We start from the raw sequence: 22,185 nt of genomic DNA, 5'->3' as shown, positions 1-22,185 counted from the left end.
CACACATGCATGTGTGCATGCAGACACACACACTTTTCATTTTATGGCCAGTTAAAGGGAAAGGAACTATCTGAGGCAAGCAGAATAGAGTAGGGGAGACACATCAAGTACGCCTATGTGAATAAAGGAAAGCCAAGTCTTCAAAACAAGGAGATTAAGATTGTGAGGTAAGACTTTAGGAGAAGAAAGTGTCAGCATCTATCATGTAACCTTGCCACTAGGGACTTTGTCAGTGCCAACCCCTTTTCTACTCAAAAGATTTGGGGGAGTCTTATGCTACCTGAGAGCATTCCATGCTTCTCTTAACTTTTTAATTGGCTAATCTAGTTAGTATTCAACTGATTTCCTGGCCTGCCATCATTGAATTTAAAATAACTTTTTTGGATTAATTTGCAAGGTTATTATTGGAAATTTTGGCCACCTTGCCATTACTTGTAGAACTTTGATTTCTTCTCACTCTGTATCTTTTAAAAAATACTTTTGTCTTGGAATATTTTGCCTGAGTTTTAAAAGCAAGATTTTAATAGTTTAAAGTTTTATTCTCAAAAAAAAAATGGAGGAGGAGGAGAAGGATGAGGAGGAGGAAAAAGAAGGGGAAGAAAGGGGAGGAAGGGAGGAGGGGGAGGAGGTAGAGGGGGAGAAGATGGGAGGAAAGAACCCTCTCAGGCTATGAATAGAATAATATGAGTACATTCACATTGTCCTTGAGCTCTTTATGGTCTGTTGACTCCTCTTATGCCCCCATTGCTATTATTTATTTCCAAATGTTCACATTTTGTTATAATTCCATTTTCTAAAGTGGAATATATTTACAACCATATCAGGTTTTTCTGAGTAAGGAAAAAACTCCAAAACATAGTGGCTTAAAACAACAATTATGTATTATTTCTCACGAGTCTGGCGGTTCTGATAATATGGGCTATGCTCTGCTGATGTTGGCTAGGCTAATGAATGTATAGTCAGCTGGAGGGTCATTTGGAGGCTACGTGACTAGGATGGCCTCAACTAGGAGAAACCACCTTTGTTCCACATATTTCTCATATTCATCCAGTAGGATAGCCAAGGAATGTTGCCATGATGGCGGCAGCAGTCAAAGGGAGAGGAAGCAGAAATCTTTTCAAGGCTCTGCCTTGCATCAAGTTTTTAACAAAACAGACTGGATCTCTGATGAAAGAAACTGCGAAGTCTTGCAGCAAAGGGCATATATACAGTGACAGGTGAAGAATCGGACAATCAAGGCAATTGAGCTTCCACACAAAAGGCACAAAAACAGAATGCCTTGGCTTTTCTTGTCTTCCAACAGCATACTTACTGTAGTAGGCTGTGATCACAGCTATAGCATGATTGGTTCTCAAGAAGGGCTTTTACCATGTAATAACATTTGCTTTCATGGGAATTTAGAAACTCATTAAAGACGCTCAAAGTTATAGTTTGCCACTACAAGAACATTTAAGAGCATAGAAAATGATAAATGAGGATATCTAAATTTAGAATATCATCATAAATAAAAGAAAATTAGGATGGATAATATCAGGGCACTCTCCATTCATGGACCCTTGATTTCTAAAACCATTGAAAGGAATATATGGGAAAATCAATTTTTATTATAGTGAGAATATCTGGACAATTGCTTTAATCTTTGTTCAGGTGGTGTTATGACGCCTTGGTTTATGAATTTACTTTATCACTCCATCATGTTTTTGATCTTGCCTTAAATACATGCTGTGTGTATTTATATAGGCCAAATCACTGAATTTTAAAAAATAATGAATTTTGTGTTTTCATCTGTGCTTTGAAACAAGAATGAAAACTCAAGTTGATTATCTCAATTACATAAACCATAATTCAAGCAATTTATTGGTACCTAACTATGATGGCCTAGACTTAACTTACAGTTTACATATAATTAAATTTCCTTGAAGGGAGTTTTCAAAATGACTAAAGTTTATTTAAGTATGTAAAGATAGTATGTGATATAAATCCATAGCTAAGAATATTCTTCTACTTGCCATAAAATTTTAATATTTGATATTAATGAAGATTTTCCCACATTAAGAAAATATTTTCCCTTCCATAGGTCTTTCTAGAGACCTCATCAATTTAATTAATGGAGAAAGTCTGGTGATCGCTATAATATCTTTTATTATGTTTAATAGTATTGTGGAATATTAACACCAGCCTGAAAAGTATGAACAATTCCTTAGGTAAGAACCTATGTTTTTTTTCTTAATTTCTTAAAATCAGCACATTACATTTTCTGAAAGCTGACATGGATTTTGTAATATCTTACCATAAGTTATGCTTGTACAAGCATAATCGTATTACGTCGTATAGTGATTTACCTTTTATAAAGCACTACAAAAAGTACTACATGTATTTACAAAACACATCTTTTATTTAATATTAGTTGTGGTTTTGTTGTGAGGCTGGGCTGGGACTTTTCATGCGGATGCTTATAAGAGCAGCATTCCACTGAACCAGAAAACTTGACAAGCCCATGAGCCTCATTTTTCCACATTTGGATAGCCCTGAACTATAAGTATCTTTTTCGTTCTAGTGTGTGTGTGTGTGTGTGTGTAAAATAAATGATATATGCACATTGTAATGAATGATTATAAAGTATACAGATGTGTAATTATCACTCAAGACAAGGAATACAGTGCTACCAGTACCCCCAGAAACGTCTTATGTGCTTCTCCCTCATTAAAACCCACACCTTCTCAGAGTATAGTCTCTGAGTTGAGAGGGGGAGTCCACAGCACTCTTTAAGTGTGTCCATAAAGCCAAATATTTTCATAATAATACTAAGAAGTTATTTACCTCTGTAGTATGTTGCCATTTACACTGATTTTGGAAAAGCAATGATTGCAGTCTTCTGGAGATAATTACTGATATATACTATTCCACTCAATGGATATCTTCTGTGTTCTAAGGTCTTCTTCAGCATTATCTCATTCCATCTCCCTATCCCTTGAAAAAAGAATATTTTGGAGGTGCTTCCAGAATAAATTGTAGTATGTCAAGGGGTCTGTATGATGCCAAGTAATCTATTATGTTGAAGTGGGATCCTTCTACTACACCCCTGCCAAGCAATTAAGCATAACCCAAATTATCTTACCAACCACTCAAGAAGTTTTAGCCATCATTGTTTTCCCTGTCTCTGGAGTGTGCTTCCTTTTGGGCAGCCAGGGACTCTGTTTACCTCTATTCTGACCCAATGTGCTTAACATATTCATAATCAATGCCTAAAACTTAGAATTGAAGACTATTATTCTTTCCCAAGAAGATTCATTCAGGGGACCATCATTCCTCTCTTGTCTTCCTCAAGAGAGTTGGTCCAGATAGTGGACAATTACCCTACTTGGGCAAAGAAGTACTTGCCTTTAGCCTTGTTCTGTATCCAATTAGTTTTCCCAGGCCATGGCAGCTTGGGACATCTGTGATGAACCTGGAACACTAGTTAGCACAGGAAGGTCATCCTTTAAATGCTTCATATATGCAAGTATATGAGAAAGCCAACTACCACACATATACAACCTCTTCCAAAATCTAGAGTACAAAGGGAGGTGACACAATATAGTAATTGGGGGCTTTCACCACAAAACTTTCCTGCAGATAAGGCTTTCCTGAAGATGACTAAAGTGATCAACAAAGATATATATATATATTCAGAAGCATCTTAAAACTCAAGGACTACCCTTGGGGGAAACTGAAAATGCAAAGTAGTACAGTCTTACATACTGGTCAAAAGGATCTCTGCCCATCCTCTAAACCTGGTCCAGTATTCTACCCGGCCCATTTAAGATAGTAAATGTTGACCACAGAATTTCAGGGACCCTTATCTGAGATGACATCTACAGTCTAATCAGGAGAACTTTCTTGATAGTCACTAGTAAAAAAAGAAAGGAAAAAGACAAGTTGAAAAAAAGAGAAAGGGACTGATGTGGAAGTTCATAAATTTATTAATCCAATGGTTATTTATTGATATATACTATGCGGTAGTTCTTATCCTAGGCCCTGGTAATTCAGCCATGAGCACACTAGTTCTTACTTTCATAGAGCTTGTCTCATAATTTTGATAATAATCAATGGAACAGAATTTTGTGTTTGTTTAGGTCTCAGAGGAGTAAAACTTATAGGCATTCACCCTATTAAAATAATAATAGTAGTAACTACAATAACAAAAGCTCTTCTGTAGGAAAAAGATAATAGTGAATTTATTTCCTTACCCTTTAGGACTTCCTCCTAATTTTTAATAGCTTTGAAAGAAAAATTTCCCTTAATAAAGAAAGAAACTTGATAAGATTAACTCTGATGCTTTATTTATACGTCATTGACATCAATTGACACAATTGTGAATCAATAATTTTGTAGTAATCATTATTTTTATAACTTACATAATTATTTAAAGTTACTTTATCTTTGAAGTCTTATAAGAGAGAAAAACTAAGAACAGTTATTGCATTCAGAGTTCTTACCTTTTCCAAACATTTTTAAAGGAGAAAGCAGCTTCCAAACTGGTCTTCTAACTCCAGTTCCCTGCACCCTTCTAAAACCAGAGTTGGCCTCTGTTCTTTGTAATAGGAGGTGCTGGAGTCCCCAAATTATCACCGTGCCTAGAACAGATGTGGTTTAGAGGGCTATTCATGAAACGTTCCTCCCATGTTCACACTATCCCTACAGATGTTAAATATTTCCACTTGGCAAATATAAAAACCATGACTCCTTTTCAGCCATGGGAATGAGACTAGGTAAGAAGGAATCTAAATCACCTCAGTACTCCTAATAGCTCCCTCCCAACGGTGGACACTTATGGACAAAAACTCATACAAGGATTTTTTTTTCTCCCTTCATTTTACCAGCTCAGATCATAGTTCTAAGATTTGCCTCCAAATTTAGCCTTGTTCTTTTTGTCATGGTTACTGTTTTCTACTAGTCATTCTTTGTTTTGGTTTTGTTCTTGCTCTCCACTTACTGGAGTTGGAGTTGACCCTTTAGGCTTTCCTCTCCCCAGGACCCACTCTTATCTATGATTCAAACTCTGCTCCTCAATTCCTCACTCTGTAAATGTGGGGAGGATTTCGTCACCCACTAACATGCCTGATTCCAGCAAAGGAGCATATCCAGGACTTAGACTTCCTATTTTCCTGGGAAGGGCATCATAATGACTGTAGAAAGAAATTTGGCAAAATATAACAATATTAATAAAGAAGCAACTATCCTTTAGTGCATAATTCCACTTCTGGGTCCTAAGGAAGTAATCAGAGAAGTACAAAAAAATTATGTAGAGAAATATACACTGCAACGTTATTTATCAGGGGGAAAACTGGAAAGAATGAAATGCCCAACAGTAAGGAACCAGTTGGTTTGACAGGCTAGGACAATATAGGAGATTCACTCGGTTGTGCTCCTTTTTCTATATTTCCAGAGGTGCTCCTTTTTTCCATATTTCCTTTGTGTGCTACATTAGATCTAGACTATAAACGCCATGAGTTTAGAGACTTACTGTTTCTTATTCATTACTGTATCTTCAAAATTTATTACACTGTTTGACACTGAATAAATACATATTCCTTAATGGGGACTGAAAAAAAGCTCTTAAACTAAACTGAATTTTACAGATTTAAGTGTGGTTTTCAGCATTTGAAAAGAAACTTTTTCAGTTTAGGAACAAGAAAACACCCCACATCTATCCCAAAGGCAATGAATGCATTAATTTTAAAGATAATGACAAAAAGAAAAGTTGACCCAGAATATCACTTAAAATGAACAGTAAGTTCTATTAACTATTTCTGTTTACTCTTCTTTCTTGCAGCCCATGAAATCATGGATGAAATATGGTCATATTATGTAGCGAGTTTCTTATTTGGAATGCTAAGTTCAAAACTCATTCAATTGTGGATGTCTGCTGTTTTTGGTGATGACGTCAATCACATAAGTCTCACTTTTCAGTTCTGTACCTCATCTTTTTTATTTGTAAGTGAGGGCCGATGCCGAAAATTAAGTGACATAGAGAAATTCAAAATAAACATACCAGGCAAAAGTTGGTTTAAAAAAAATTCAACTGATCTAGAAGGAATATTTTTGTTAAAATAATATATCAAAAGAGATAAAAAAAACATTAGTACCTGTACAACAGAAAACAATATGCCAAAATATGTAAATACCACAATCAAAGACAGAAAAAACTGACAAACTCATAATTACAATGAGATATTTTAGCATGCCTTTCTCAGATAATTTCATAATCAATTCAACACAAAATTATTATGGGTATAAAAAAGATATCAATAAAAACTTAAATGTGTGATTTATAAGATATATATTTTTTACCTCCGAAACAGAATACATATCCTTTACATATACCTATATACCTGTAGACCATTTACAAAAATAAATTAGACTACAAGAACATTTCAATAAAATCCCAAACATTGCTCAACCATAATGCAGTTAAATACTAACTACAAAAGAATGGTTTAAAACAAAAAAATCATTCTAACTGCCTGAAATTTAATATATTTTTTCTTGGTAGCTCTAAGATCAAAAAGGAAATAAAAATGCAAGTTGCAGATATAGTTTGGCTAAATATTAGAAAATCTATCAATATTATTAATCCATTTACCACCATTCCCTCCTCACAGAAATATGGCAGGTATTGATATTTAGCCATATCACTATTTCCTGATACAGCCTGAGAATCACATTCAACCCAGCTATTCAGACAGCTCTACAAGTGATTTGGAGTTGCCATGTGTGATAATAGCTAGTTACCAACTTATACTATGTCTTTCCATTACTTTAAGTAATAAGACAATGTTATTTATTCTTATGACCATGATTGAAAGTAGTTCTGGAAGCTCTAGCTAATACAATAAGGGAAAAAAGTGTACACGTATTTTGAAAGAGAAAATGGTTATTATATTAATCACAACATTTTAAATTATATAGAAAATCTCAGAGAATTAAGAAATTAAACAGCAAGGCTCTTTAACAGATTGATATAAGGTTAATATTAAAAAAATCAGTAGTGTTCTTATAAGCCAGCCATAACTAGTTAGAAAGTATCATGAAAATTAGATTCTCTTTACATTGACAAAAATTTATAAAATATCAAGGAATAAAATTAATAAGAAGTTTGGACCTAAACAGAAAAACTACAAAAGTTTAGTGAATAAGATGAAATTTGAATAAATAGAAACAGAGAAAACCTTCTCTTTGGAAGTGCTAGAGTAACAGGGTTCCTTATTTTCATGTCTGAGGAAAGAAAGGTAGAACATAGGATAGTGAGGTTTCTTAGCTAATCAGTGAATTAAAGCCAATTAGAATCTAGTGAGGTTACAGGATCAAATGAATGAATTAATAGACAGTGAAAAAATGATCAGTCAGTACCAGTATATTCTTCATGTACTACTTTGTATGTACCTACATTCCTACAAAAATACATTGCAGCAAATGTAACTTCCTCTAACATCATTTAGTAAGTGAGCATTACCTCAATATCAAGGGTTGTATCCAAGGGAATAATTTTAAACTTTGAGTTAAGATGCCTCAATAAACATTTTAGAAAGAAAACTTCTAGGACAGAAATTCATAAAAACAAGATACAGAGTAAATATAAATCTAAAAGGACTTTCTCTCCTGGCGTAATGTTTATATTGTTAGTATCTTCAAGGCAGTCATCATAAATATTTTTCAAATTTTGCTATTACCTAACAAGTTACAATGACTAGATCAGGACTTGATCTTAAAGCATCTATGCCCATCGTTCCCTCTTCTTTCATGATTTAAAAATGACTAAAGTGTTAGTTTCTGGCTTAGGTACCATTTCTGGCCAGGACTAAAAGAATATAAAACTTTATATTATATTTAGAGATGTAATTTTCCATCTCCAAAAGGAAAGACTCAATAGTACAATAATGATACTAATCTCATCAAATTAAAATATATCATAATCTGACTCAAGCAATGATAAAAATTTGGGGGGGGGTTGAAATTTTACAAAACAATTTTTAAAGTTTCTCTGGAAATATTAGTTGTGATAATAGGCAAGACAATTTTTTTAAAAAGTGGAGAACTTTCCTTACTAGGTAGGAATTAAACATTTAATAAACCTACAGTAATTAAAATACAACTGTTATAACAAAGGAATACAAAGTAAACCAAAGAAACAGAAGGCACACATATGGCAATTTGATAAATATGATAAAAGTGGGATATCCACAAAGTTCTTTAGTATTAAACCAAACATTTTTATTAACTAGAATGATGTCTGCTAAACATCAAGTTCTTTTTTTTAAAAAAAAAAAGGAGCAGCCCATTACAGAACAGTATTACTGTATAATCCCATTGTGGTTGTTTTATTTATGTGTGACTTTCGTTGTGTTTATGTATATTGGATATATGCCACTGTGAGTGCTCACTGGGTACTCTACTCAAAGATCTTTATCCAATTATATGTAATTCCCAATTCTCTAGCCTATGAAAACCCAAAGATCTCCTTATGATTTCTAAAAGATTCTGGAGTTTTCTTCTTCATGATCTCTGTTGCCTCCTCTTAAGTATAGCACCGTTTCTGCTTCTTAGTAAATTTTATTGAAGCAAAGGACAAGGAGAGATCACAGGGAAAGAAAGTTACATTACGTAGTTCATGTTTCTGTGAGATCTGATGGCTACCCCTATTTCCTCACTTTTCCATGCATGTTCCCTGCTAGATTTTTACCACTGTCTCCAGTATATAAATTCATCAAGAATCTTTTAATGCTTGAAGCTGCCCAGCGGGTCTCATCCTCTAGTCTCAATTAGCTTATCAAATTATTTCTTCTAGATGAATATAATCCTCTCTCCAATAGAAATTCCAATTAAAATTTTCTTTAAAATCATACCTGAGGTAGTGGCAGTTGAATTACTGGTGTTCTCTTTAAAAAAACAATATAAATATCTATATATAAACTCTATAATGTACCATATTATTTGAATTTTTCACAGTGATGATATACTACCTTCATAAGCTGGGGGTGGGGGGTCTCCTGCTGGAAGCTAGTTCTCTACTAGAACTACTTTAAAGAATATGTCACAATTCTTCAGACTTTTCAGTCTCCCGTAGTAAATGCGCCAAAACAAAATTAAACTGGGGAAGTACATTCATGTTGTTTTTTTTCCTGGCTCAACTCCTTTAGACCTATCACAGAGTCAAACCGTATCTATCTCCTACTATCTCCCAAGAAGAAAGCAAATGAAATAGGCTTGTCCTTAGAGAACTTAATCAGCTCACTTCGCTTTTCATTCAGCCAGCTCCTCTCTGAAAAATTTAAACCTGTAGAGGGTGCTCTAATCTCACTAAAGTCCATGAAGAGTTTTGTGAGCTCCATATTGATGTCAACGATCTGAAGCCAAAGCAGTGTAAGGATGTCCAATACAGACGTTACTACACAATCGTGTATGGATCTGAGAAGGAAGAAGGATGATAGATGGTGGTAATAACTTACAGTATTATTCAGTTGAAACCGAGTGGAGTAGCCTCTCTATAGTCACTGTACTATCAAGCTATCTGATATTTTCATCCCTGGTAAAATTTGTTCCACTGTTGATGCTAAATTAATACTTCATATTTATTTCTTTGTAAAACTAGGTGATCTAGTTGGAATGTCTGGAATATTAACCGTGACTAGTATGGGACTTTTTTTAAATTCTACAAGTTTTAAACCAGGAGTTGAAGCACTACTTTTGGAGTGAGTGGCTAATACATTTTTTACTTTGTTTCATACATTAGAAGCTATAATATCATGATAATAACTACATCTACATCTACATGGTCAAAGTAAGACGCTGACTTGTAAACTACCCAACTTAAAAACCCTGCTTACAAACGCCATTGCCTGTGTCTCCGTCTCTTTTAATTTTAGGCAAAATTTGTAACTTCACCTTGAGTTCATGTCGGTTCTATTTTCCCACAAATTCCCTCAAGTTTCTAACCATCTACTCAGTCATTTCCAGTCTAGTGGACTAGCAGTTCAGTATTTCCTTTCAAAATCAATCATTTCAGCTTTTCCTAATGATACAAGCGTTCACAATCAGTATTCTCGAGTTCCATGAACTGTGATGCCTGAAGGAGTTTTAAAAAAAATAACATAACTCCAACCTAAACATGTCTTTCAAAGTCAATCCAAAAGAAAGACGCTAATTTACATTCAGTGTAAACTGGTTAAAATTGCTGCTTTGCATGCAGCTGATGAAAACATGAGCTCTGAGAATGAAGAAGAGTTTTCCTGGGCTCTGGGGCACTTGAATAAGCACACCATCACAAAGCCCAAATGAAGGCTCTACAAAGGGCACTCATGTGAATAACAGATTTATCATATCTTCTAAGTGCTTGCTAGATTTTAGGCAAAGGCTTAACTCTATCACTATGTAAATCAGAACTACTTTAGAATTATTTGTTTACTTGCCTTAGTGCTCTTTTTTCCCAGTTAAATGATAAGCCCGTTGAGTGTTGGTAAATAGTTTATTCATCTTTACTTTCTTGATAATGCCTAGCACAATGCCTCACTCATAGATAAGCCTTGCAATAAATACGTTAGATTAATTAACTATAATTAACTACATTTAATTTTTTTCTGAAAATGCAGATTCTGGAATTGTCTATCATTTGTTGCTTTTCTTATGGTGTTTACTTTCACCGGACTTCTAATTCCTGCACATACGTATTTATATATATCATTTTCTGACATATATTATTCATTTAATATATACTTCACACTTACTGTTATAAGGTAAGAATGTCATTTGAATTTTTCTACTTATAGGATACTGAATAAACCCAAAGACATATTTAAAATAATAGAAATGTTTCACTCCTTAGAATGAAAAATTTTCTCTTAAACCTTCCAAGGAATCATCAGCAAATTAGTGCTTAGTGTTTTCTTTTTCAGTTTTTAACTGCATTTCAAAGCAATGCAAGCCGTCTGTAAAATTTTTGAAAATTAGAAAGAAGTGGCAACCAACAGCTTGGGAGGAAACGTTTGCAAACAAGACCTCTGATAAGGGGCTAATATCCAAAATATACAAAGAACTCATAGGATTCAACAACAAAAAAAACAAGCAATCCAATTAAAAAATGCACAGAGGACCTGAACAGACACTTCTCCCAAGAAGACATGCAAATGGCCAACAGATATATAAAAAAACGCTTAACCTCACTAGCTATAAGGAAAATGCAAATCAAAACCACAATGAGATACCACCTCACACCTGTCAGAATGGCTATTATCAACAAGACAAGTAATAACAAGTATTGCAGAGGCTGTGGAGAAAAAGAAACACATACACTGTTGGTAGGAATGTAAATTGGTACAACCACTATGTAAAACAGTTTGGAGGTTCCTCAAAAAATTAAGAATAGAATTACCATATTACCCAGCAATCCCTCTCTTAGGTACCTACCCCCAAATATCCCAAAACATTTATCTGTGAAGATATATATATCCCTATGTTCATTGAAGCATTATTCACAGTGGCCAGGTCATGGAAACAACTGAAGTGTTCTTCAATAGATGATTGGATAAAGACAATGTGGTACGTATATTCAATGGAATATTACTCGGCCATAAGAAAAGATGAAATATTACCATTTGCAACAATATGGATGGATCTTGAGATTATTGTGCTAAATGAAATAAATCAGACAGAAAAAGTCAAGAACCATATGACTTCACTCATTGTGGGATATAAAACTGAAAGCAAAAAATGAACATGACAAATAAACAAAGAAACAAAAACTCATTAACACAACAGTTTAGTGGTTACCAGAGGGTAAGGGGGGAGGGGCATGATAGAAGAGGGAAAAAGGGGTTAAATATATGGTGAATACACAATGCAATATATAGATGATGTATTATAGAATTGTACACTTGAAACCTATATAATTTTACTAACCAATGTCACCCCTATAAATTTAACAAAAATTTTGAAAAAGTGATACTAAGAAAAAAATCTTTTATAATTTTACTACCTAGAAGAAACCACTATAAACATGTGGTACATTTTCTTCCAGTGGTTTTTCTTTTTCTGTGAGCTTTCATGAAGTTAAATACCTATCATCAATAAATTTTTCTTCTTGGTTTGATTGTTTGATATTATATAGCAAGTAATTTTCTACTAATTATAGTTAGAAATAGCTTTTTAAAAAAAATCATAAGGAAGTCCTCTTTGTAAATGTCCTTTTTGCTCAAATAATTTTTGTAGTTTCTTTTTCAATGTTAAGAGGCAAAAAAGAATCTGCTCATGTAGTTAAAAAAGAGATGACATAGAGGAGGGAAAACCACCATTACTGGAGTGTCACAATTCTTCAATCTCCATAATTCAAATTGTCAACATTCTACTTCCACCTAGGAAAATAAGTTAGGAGTCAACATCATGTTGACTAGTACCAAGTAAATGGAAATTAGTGTCAAATTATCAGATACAATTAGTACAAAGTGTAGGAACAGTACATGATTGAAAGAAGAAACAGAAATTAATTGACCAATATTGCACAGATTCAGCAAGATTTAAATCTATTTTAAAAAGTGGGTGGGGGCTCACCCCAGTCAAAATGGCTATCATCAATAAATCAACAAACAACAAGTGCTGGCGCAGATGTGGAGAAAAGGGAACGCTTGTGCACTGTTGGTGGGATTGCAGATTGGTTCAGCCTCTATGGAAAACAGTATGGAGGTATCTCAGAAATCTGAAAATGGAACTACCCTATGATCCAGTAATTCCACTCCTAGGCATCTATCTGGAGGAATCCAAAACTCCAATTCAAAAATCTGTATGCACTCCTATGTTTATTGAAGCACTATACACAATAGCCAAGATATGGAAAGAACCGAAATGCCCATCGGTAGATGACTGGATTAAGAAACTGTGGTACATTTATACAATGGAGTATTACACAGCCATAAAGAAGAAAGAAATCTTACCATTTGCAACAACATGGATGGATCTCGAGAACATTATGTTAAGCGAAATAAGCCAGAAAGAGAAAGACAAGTACCATATGATCTCACTTATATGCGGAATCTAAAGAAAAGAATAAGTGAATGAACTAATCAGAAACAGTTTTGGGGACAAAGAGGAAAAAATGAGAGTTGTTAGATGGGTGGGGGGTGGGGATAAGGGGAAAGGTGAGGGGATTAGAAAACAGTCGGTAACCACAAAATGGCCTCAGGGTTTTTGAAAAATAATTTCTGGAACGTAATCGATAGTGTTGTAAAGATTTTGTAGGGTATCTGATGGACACAGGTACCATTTGGGAGACCACCTCAGGGAAGATGTAGATGCTTGATCAATGTACTGTACACCTAAAGCTGAACAATAATGAATGCCAACTATAATTTTATATATATAATGTGATGGCTCAGTGCGATGTCGGAGGGATAGTGGAAGGGAGGATGGGGGAGGGGGGTTCACAATGTGAGGGATATAAATGATGAACGTCTAAGTATTACCTTGTCTTGTGCACCTAAAACTAATAATAATAATAAAAAAAGACTACTAAAAAAAAAAGTAAGTGGGGGGAGGGGACTCGTTTTTTTCTTATTTCTTATTCATTAGATTTGCGTTTACTTCTTTTTGGGGTCCAATATAGAATATATATTTACAAAACATCTCTCAGTTTTTCTTCTTCACCTGAAGAAGCATCACTTAGGGGTGATGTGAAATTACCCTACTACTCACCCAATAGGAAGAAACAAAGAGAATATTAATAACATTCTTTTGGCACGTCTCTCTATGAAATTTCCATCTGCCTTCCTTTGGTTCTATGCCAACAGTGTGTGAAAGATGGCTTATTTGTCAGAGTTGGCAATTCCATGGGAAACAAATTGGAAGTAACAGAGTAGGATGAAATGGAAATAAATTTCTATGACAAGAATAACTTTTTAAAATTTGTTTTGTCTTTTAGAATTCTGGTCATTCTATTAATGAGCCCTCTTTTGTCTCGACTTGGTGATGGGTTCAACTGGCGCTGGGCATTCATAATGGTCTGGAGTGAAATGAGAGGGATACCTAATATAAACATGGCCCTTCTGCTTGCTTACTCTGAATTTCCTCTTGCATCTGAGAGGGAAAAATTGCAAGTAAAGAAAGATATATTTTTTATTTGACTATTTTATAAAAACGGTTGCTGTGTACTAAAATATGCTTTTGTATTGAGGTAGCTCAACCCCACTTGAACTGTGGGAGTGAATTAGCTATGATGGCAAGACTGGGGAGAGGAGGAACAACTGGCAACTTTCCTCTTCACCATTCTAGCTTAGGGACCCCTAAATTCCTTCATCACACTCGTAAATATAGGTTTATTATAAAGGTTAAAGGAATTAGAACTTACAAATCTTTTAAAATAGTACCTAATACAGAGTATGCACTTAATGTTTTTATTTTTATTTACTCCTAATACCAACTCAGGAAAAGCAGAAACCTACTTATGATTAGCTCTTTACCTTCTGTAACTTTATGAAGCCACATTTAGTAATGCTAGATATCAAACATTTTAATTATCAAGTGAATTTATTACTAAGATAGTGCCTGCAAACTCTCCCTAACAGAACGTAATGGGCATGACTCTCCTCTACATCATCTCCAGGTAAAATAATTACAAGGAGCTCTATAACAAATTTTCTATGCAGACATCACAAAATTTTCTAAGTAACACTTCCATTGTGGGTTTTGTTTATTTTAATGTTAATTTCAAGTGTAAAGGGAAGAATGGCTAGGAAATTATTACATGTCTAATTAAATAATAATTCAAACATTAAAAAACTAAATAGTCAAACACTGCTTTTAAAACAAAAATTATTTAATATCACATGATCTCCCCCTTCTTTTTAACCTGTCTCCCCCTGCAGGAATAATTAAGACCAGTGTCATCATCATACATCCTGACAAGTGTAATGGTGATCATTGCACATGAATCTGGGTTTTGAAATTTTTAGTTGGTTGCTATGTGACCATCAACAAGTTATTTAATTCCCACCCCCACCCCATGTGTCAGTTTCCTCATTCCAAAATGGACTTAATAAAAATACCAATGGTTTGCTAGTAAGTTTTTAACAAGTAACTTTAGCAGGGGGGATGGAGCCCTAATGTGTAGTACTTACCAATTCTTGTTGTGTGATCACGCTCACCAACAGAACATCAATCAGCTCATAAACTTCCTAAAGATTTAATGCTGAGCTCTCACAAGCTGGTAAGAGCCAACTCTAGCATACCACTACCTCAAAGGGTTATTATGAGAAATTAAAAATATACATAAAATTTGTAATACATTGTTTAGCGTTATGTATAATATGTACAAAAAATAGCATATGTACAAAGTGTACAATAAATGTATAATAAATATGAGCTATGGTGATGATAATGATGACATGTAGATGTGCTTTGAAATAAAATCTTAGTAAATAAAGTCATTTAGTGAAATGTCCTCACTAATAATAACTAGTTGAGAAAAAAGTAGCACTCCTTCCTTCCTTTAATTTGGCTGAATCCTACAGTTGACTCATTAATACTCACGAAGAGGTACTACGGTAAAAGGTTAAAAATACTAACTCAATCCCATGTCTACTACTCACAAATTAAATGATCTTGGGTAAGGTATAGTGCCTCAGTTTCCCATCTGTATAATTGGACGATATTGGTGTTTCCTTTATAGAATTGAAGTGAGGATTAAAGAAGCCTGACATATTGTACTATAGTCTTACTATATAAATGTTAGCTCTTATTACTATTAAGCAATATTTAACTAACTTAGTGGTCCTCAACCTGGAATGAACTTTAGAATGCTTCAGGAACTTTTAGAAAAATAACACTGCCTGTAGAATTCTGGCCCTGGCCATGATGAATAATTGATATCAGACTTACTTCCCACAGTAAATAACTGTAAAATGGGTTGAAATATATGAAGCAATTGATTGTTGGTATTGGGTAAGGACACTGAATGGTTGGATCATTGAGAGAAGGATAGACACATTAGAAGAGTTCACGTTTACTCTGACTTTCTTATAAATTGTGGCATAAAAAATGTGGAGACCAAATAGAGAACAGTAGCCTCACTGAGTGTAAAAAATAGAGTCAGGGCTACTGATGCAGCTTTGAATTTGCGGGGCAGGGTTCCAGGGAGGGAAGGAGTGTGGAAAGAAGTAGCAGCAGAAATCGGCACAGGGATCCTCTTGGGTCATTAGTCCAATGCAAACTGCGCAATCAGAAAATTAGAGGAGGACTGGCAGTGAAGAGCCATTATAGAGCTTTGTGTTGAATGGACATTCTGGAGGCCACACAGTACTGAGAGCTACTGGAGTTCTGGCTAGGTACAGTGTAAACCTCATGAACACCACATGGGTTAAGTTGTGACCTCAGAAAGACCATGCTTAGAAATAAGGATTATGCCCTATAGTAAGGTTTACTCTAGACCCAGCCTTGGCAAGATAGAATGATCTGTGAGTACATTAACTGACACAATAAAACTCAAAACTCTTTAAGGGAAGACAACATAATCAAGACTCTCAACAACGTAGAATCCATAAGGTCCAAATTAAAATTAAATATTAGTATACACGTGGAGAAGCAGGAAAATGTGACTTCTAATTAAGGGAGAAAATTATTCAGTTGAAATAGACCCAGAGATGAAACAGATGCTGGAACTAGAAACACTATCAAAAATACATTTAAAAATTTTAAAAAAATGGACATAAGATCTGAAGACATGGACTATTTCTGTGAAAACAAAATGAAACTGATAAAAGAACCAAAGAGAAATTCTATAATTGAAAAATATAATATCTGAAACGAAGATTTTCCTTTATGTGCTTAATAGTAGATTTAGTAGATTGAACTGCAGAAGCAAGGGGAAATAAGCAATCTTAAATGAATATGTTTCAAACGAGAGTAGGGAATAATGTGAAGCAAAAACTTGGAACTAAAAGGAGAAATAAGCATATTTTAGTTTGTGACTTTAATACTTCTCCCTGTGATTTGTTCAACAAATTATAGACCGTGTAGACAGGAAATCAGCAAGGATATGGAAGAACTGAGCAACATCATCAACCAATAGGGTGTGTTATTTATGGAATCATATCAATCGATGCTGAAAAAATATTTAACAAAGTCCAATACCTATTCATGGCAAAATCTCTCAAAAAATATAAATAGAAGGACACTTCGTAAAGTCGATAAAGAACATCTACAAATATACTTACAGATAACATTGTAATTAAGAGTGAGACACTGCTTTCTCCTTAACATTGGGAGTAATACAAGAATATCTACTCTTACTCCTCTTATTGAACATCATGATGAACGTTCTAGCCTGTTCCATAAGACAAGAAAAAAAGTGCATTAAAAATGCATGAATATTGAAAAGAGAGAAATGAAACTATCCTTATTTGCAGATGGTATAACTAGCTATATAGAAAATCCCAAGGATCCTCAAAAAAGAAACACGAGGAGGAGGAGGAAGAGGGGAAGGTGGAAGAGGAGAAAGAAGAGAAGGAAGAAGAAGAAGAAGGAGAAGAAGGAGAAGGAGAACGAGAAGGAGAGGAGGAAGAAGAAGAAATGAATAAGTGAGTTCAGCAAGATCTCCGGATACAAATTAAATATAAAAAGATTAAATGTATTTCTATATATGGGCATGATGCAAGGAAACAAATATTAAAGATACAATACGAGTACTATGTACAATGTTCAAGAAAATAATGCAAGGGAACTAAAATAACAAAAATAAAGAACTATGTATGCACATATACATATATATATATATATATATATATATATATATATATATAACTGATTTGAGGTGGATCATAGACTTAAATATAAAATCAAAAACTCTGAAAAGTTTTAAGAAAGGAAAAAACTGTATTAAAATTGTAACACTTAATATATACCAATAACAAAAGATGAATACAAGTCATGTGTATACATTTTTTGGCACCCCCAGCATATATATATATACATATATATATATATATATATATACACATATATATACATATATATATATATGTATAGATATATGTGTGTGTATATATACATATATACATATATATCTGAAAATGCACTTCTATCTATAGAATATATTTTTCAAAATTTCTACAATTTTATAATAAAAAGAAAAACAACACAGTTTTTGAAGTAGACAAAAGAGGTGAACAAATACTTCAAAAAGAAAGATGTATATCACTAAACAAATTAAAAATGCTCAACATCATTACTCTAGGGGAATACAAATTAAAACTAGAATGATAAACATAGTATTCAAGTTATACGAAGGTTTTAAAATTGGCAATTCTTATCTCTAGAAATAGAAATTAGAACAGTTGTTGCCTCTCATGGGGTAAAGGATTGATTGGGAAAGGGCACTAGAGAAATTTGGGGGTCGGGGGTATGAGAATATTCTACATCATGATAGGATTAAGGGTGATATGGGTGTATGCACTGTCAAAACTTATCAAACGACAGAGTATATTTCAATGTATATAGATTATACCTTGTTTTTTTTTTCTAGTTACCAAACTTGGGTTGCACATGTAAAGAATTAAATCAGAATATTCAGTGGGAGTATTCTGCGCACCAATATTTTAAAGTTTCCCAGGTGAATCTAATGTGCAACCTTGAGAGTCTCTGGTGTGGTTTCATGCTCTGTCCCTAATCCTATATCTGTGACCAAAGAACACAGGATTGGCTAAGGGTTTAACATAAGCTTTAGAAGTCAGAATTCCAAAAATCAACAGAAGTGTGGAGTCTCATGTTGGAAAGTTTTGCTCCACTCATCTATGGAGACCAACTTGGGATATAAGAGAAAGAAAACAAGTGGCACCAAAGACATTAATTGTTCCTCCTTGCTGACAATGAAGGGATGCCAGAGAGACAAAGTATGAGGTGGAACAAACATATCAAGGCCTCTGAGTCGTTCTCTTTCCCCAGGTGAGGAGAATTGTCTGATACAGATGTACTGGTAATGTTGAATAGAGAACTGGCTATGCACATGGAGGTGGGTATAGTAGGTAAGAGCTGATAAAATATAGGCATATTTCCAAGGCCCAAGAAATGCAGCAATGGAATTTAAAGACAAGTATTTTTCGTTACGATGTCTATATATGTTTACTTGTCAAACCATGTGTCCTGGTGTTTGGTTTGGTTTCAAAAGCATGGGTGACGTATATGCAGGATGATAGAGATGCCCCAGAGTATTTTCATCACGTCTGACATCCAAATTCTCCCCACCATGAGCATCTACATAGCACATCCTAACTTAATTTACATTGGTAAGTACAGAAGATATTATATGAAATTGTCTTGAATACTTACTTAGTGCTTTTTTCAATTATAGGTATTATTTCATGGAGTGTCAGTGTGCATACTTACCCTGATGGCCAATAGAATTATTTTGCCAATGGCAGTTAATAAACTAGGTAAGCCCCACTAATTACTATTTTGCATGAAGAGAAAAAATATTCTAAATATTGCTAAAAATTAAGAAAGAAGCTATATAAATACAAATCAATGATGTCTAATTGAAGAAAAAATTGGGTCTCTAAGTAAAGTCATACGAATGGTTTAGGCCAATAAGCTTGTTTATTTAAAAAGGTTACTTATTTATATCAGTCCAGTTTAAGTAAAATAATATAATGAATGTATTCAGTTATTTGACAAACTTTTATTAAGAGCTTCCTATATGCCAGGCACTATTTTAAATGATAGTGATGCATTATGAAGACAAACAACATTTCTGAGTTGATGGAGCTTACATTAGAGAGAAGTAAAACAGTAAATGAGTCAAATAAGGTAATATCAGAGAGGCATGTGTGCATCAAAGTAAACAAATCACATTTAAATAAGATAGAAAACACAACAGGTGGTAGATTACTGAAGAAATTATAAGTGAAATTTATTTTTTTTTAATTAAAGTTTATTCGAGTGACAATTGTTAGTAAAGTTACATAGATTTCAGGTGTAATTCTGTATTACATCATCTATAAATCCCACTCTGTGTTCACCACCCAGAGTCAGTTCTCCTTCCATCACCGTATATTTGAAAAATTAATTTCACTTACAAAGGAGAGTAGAAGCAGAAATAGCAGTTATAGGAGGTCATTTGCATAATGCAATATGCCTTTTTTAATCCCCTACTTTTTAAAAATTGAGAAATTGAGATCTAAAGTTCTTACTCAAGGTCACACAACTAGGTAATGGCAGTTACAGAACTAGAAACAAATTGCCCTGATGCTTTTAATCCATTATATTCTTAACTGCTCTATCACCCTTTCTATTACTTGCAGAGTTTTCACTCTCATGGCATTTTTCATCAAGCTGAAATTTCATCTTCATGGATAATATTGCACTATCCAATCTCCCTCCCTCCTTCATATTTGTAACAAAATCGTTTTTCCTTTTCTTTTTTCTAATTCTGAGCCTTAGCATAGTAAAATAAGAACAGATTAAAGGGATAAAGTTTTGCAAAGAGTATCATATGTTTTACTTAGTAGGTAAATAAACCTAAAATTCTTATTGTGGAACATCTGATTACTTGCATGGAGAGCAGTGAACATTTGTTCATGGGACATTATTGCTTTTTAAAGAAGCTTCTATGGCTCAAAACAAGGAATTTGCATCTGATAATAAGAGTCCTTCAAACCTTAATGAGGTCTGGAGGTATATATCTGGAAATAAATACATATATATCATATACACGATCTTACGTACAGGTAGGATATACATATGTGCATATACTGTGTGTACGTGTATTATATGTATATATCTGTATCTATATCTATACCTATATGAGATAAATAGGCACAGCAGATATATTTGCACTCCAAAGGCCTGAGAACCACACAGGCAATGGTGCATGTTCCAGTCCAAATCTGAAAGCATGTCCCAGCTTGACGACCATCAGGCAGAGAGTGAATTTTCTTTGCTCAGCCTTTTGTTCTATTCTGGTCTCCAACAGATTGGATGAGGCTTGCCCGCATTGAGGAAGACAATCTGCCTTACCTAGTCTACCAATTTAAATGTCATTGTCATCCAGAAATACCTTCACAGACACTCTCAGAATAATATTTAACCAAATATCCGGGCACTCCATGCACAATCAAGTTGACACATAAAATTAGTCATCATACCTCTTTTACTCTGTTCCTCATCGATCGAACTGGGAAGAGAGACTTACCTCAAAAGGTGGTCAAAATGATCAAAAGACTTAATACAAAGTGCTGAGATGTGCTTGCTCAGCACTCGATAAATATTAGCTATTATTATTATTATTATTATCATTATTATTACTTACCTCGGCTTTTGTGAGTAGCATGAAAGTAGAAAATTTTGAAATTATTGGTGTTCCTATTATTACACAATTTATGTTGAGTCTTCAACTCTAAACAAATACTTAGTACAATATGAACAAAAGGAACCTTTATAATTAAGATCAAAATGGTGTTGTTCCTACTATTTTAAAATGTGCTTTTTGTATCAAAGGACTTCATGATGTCACATCAACAAAATATAAATCATTTTATTATACATTTCAACACTTTCAAGAGATAACCAAGTCTGCAGCCTCTGCACTCAAATTTGACAAAGATCTTGCTAATGCAGATTGGAGCATGGTTGAGAAAGCAATTATACTTCAAAACCCATATGCAGTAAGCAAGTAATATCTTTCGTTTATTCCTTCAAAGCAGATATGATTGCCCTTGAATAAATGTAAATGTTATAAATATTAATTCACAATTTTTAATACTTACAATTGACAGAGAAAGTGTATTGGTAACTACTTATTTACCACAATAGTAAGGAGAGGATTTTAGGGAATTTTGTGATCATTGTGGGGCAAAGTAGAAGTGACAACTTCTTTGAGTATATAGAAAATATATGTAACAAATTCAAAAGAAAGAGCAGTGTATTGGAGCTGCCTTTAAAAAATATCATGAAAAGAGGATAATGACTAGGTTTTTTGTTTTGTTTTGTTTTGTTTTTACTATATTGAGGGTGGACAGGCTCTTTTGTTCAGCATTCATTTAGGCTATTATATGACAAAGACTTGCTAGGTCCTAGCTTATGATTAATATTACTTTTAATATAAAATAGAATTTAAAGCCAGCATCATATGTTTAGATGTGGATGAGATGTCACCCTCTGCTTCTGAGATAT

At 34.0% G+C, this 22,185-nt stretch overlaps 1 protein-coding gene across 1 annotated transcript in view; it reads left to right on the top strand.

The window, feature by feature from the left end:
* The window catches only part of SLC9C1 (solute carrier family 9 member C1), a gene marked incomplete at both ends in the record, with an annotated part of 73,561 nt that overhangs the window by 7,165 nt on the left and 44,211 nt on the right, over nt 1–22,185 (top strand). Inside the window, 8 exon segments of the mRNA XM_081078916.1 lie at nt 3,409–3,502; nt 5,816–5,941; nt 5,944–5,976; nt 9,632–9,731; nt 10,629–10,772; nt 13,946–14,120; nt 19,367–19,448; nt 21,511–21,677. Of these exon segments, the coding sequence (XP_080935042.1) occupies nt 3,409–3,502; nt 5,816–5,941; nt 5,944–5,976; nt 9,632–9,731; nt 10,629–10,772; nt 13,946–14,120; nt 19,367–19,448; nt 21,511–21,677 (921 nt within the window).

This window comes from Rhinolophus hipposideros (genome assembly GCF_964194185.1).
Source record: "Rhinolophus hipposideros genome assembly, chromosome: 2".
Classification (NCBI taxonomy): Eukaryota; Metazoa; Chordata; class Mammalia; order Chiroptera; family Rhinolophidae; genus Rhinolophus; species Rhinolophus hipposideros.
This window is presented reverse-complemented; position numbering and strand designations above follow the sequence as displayed.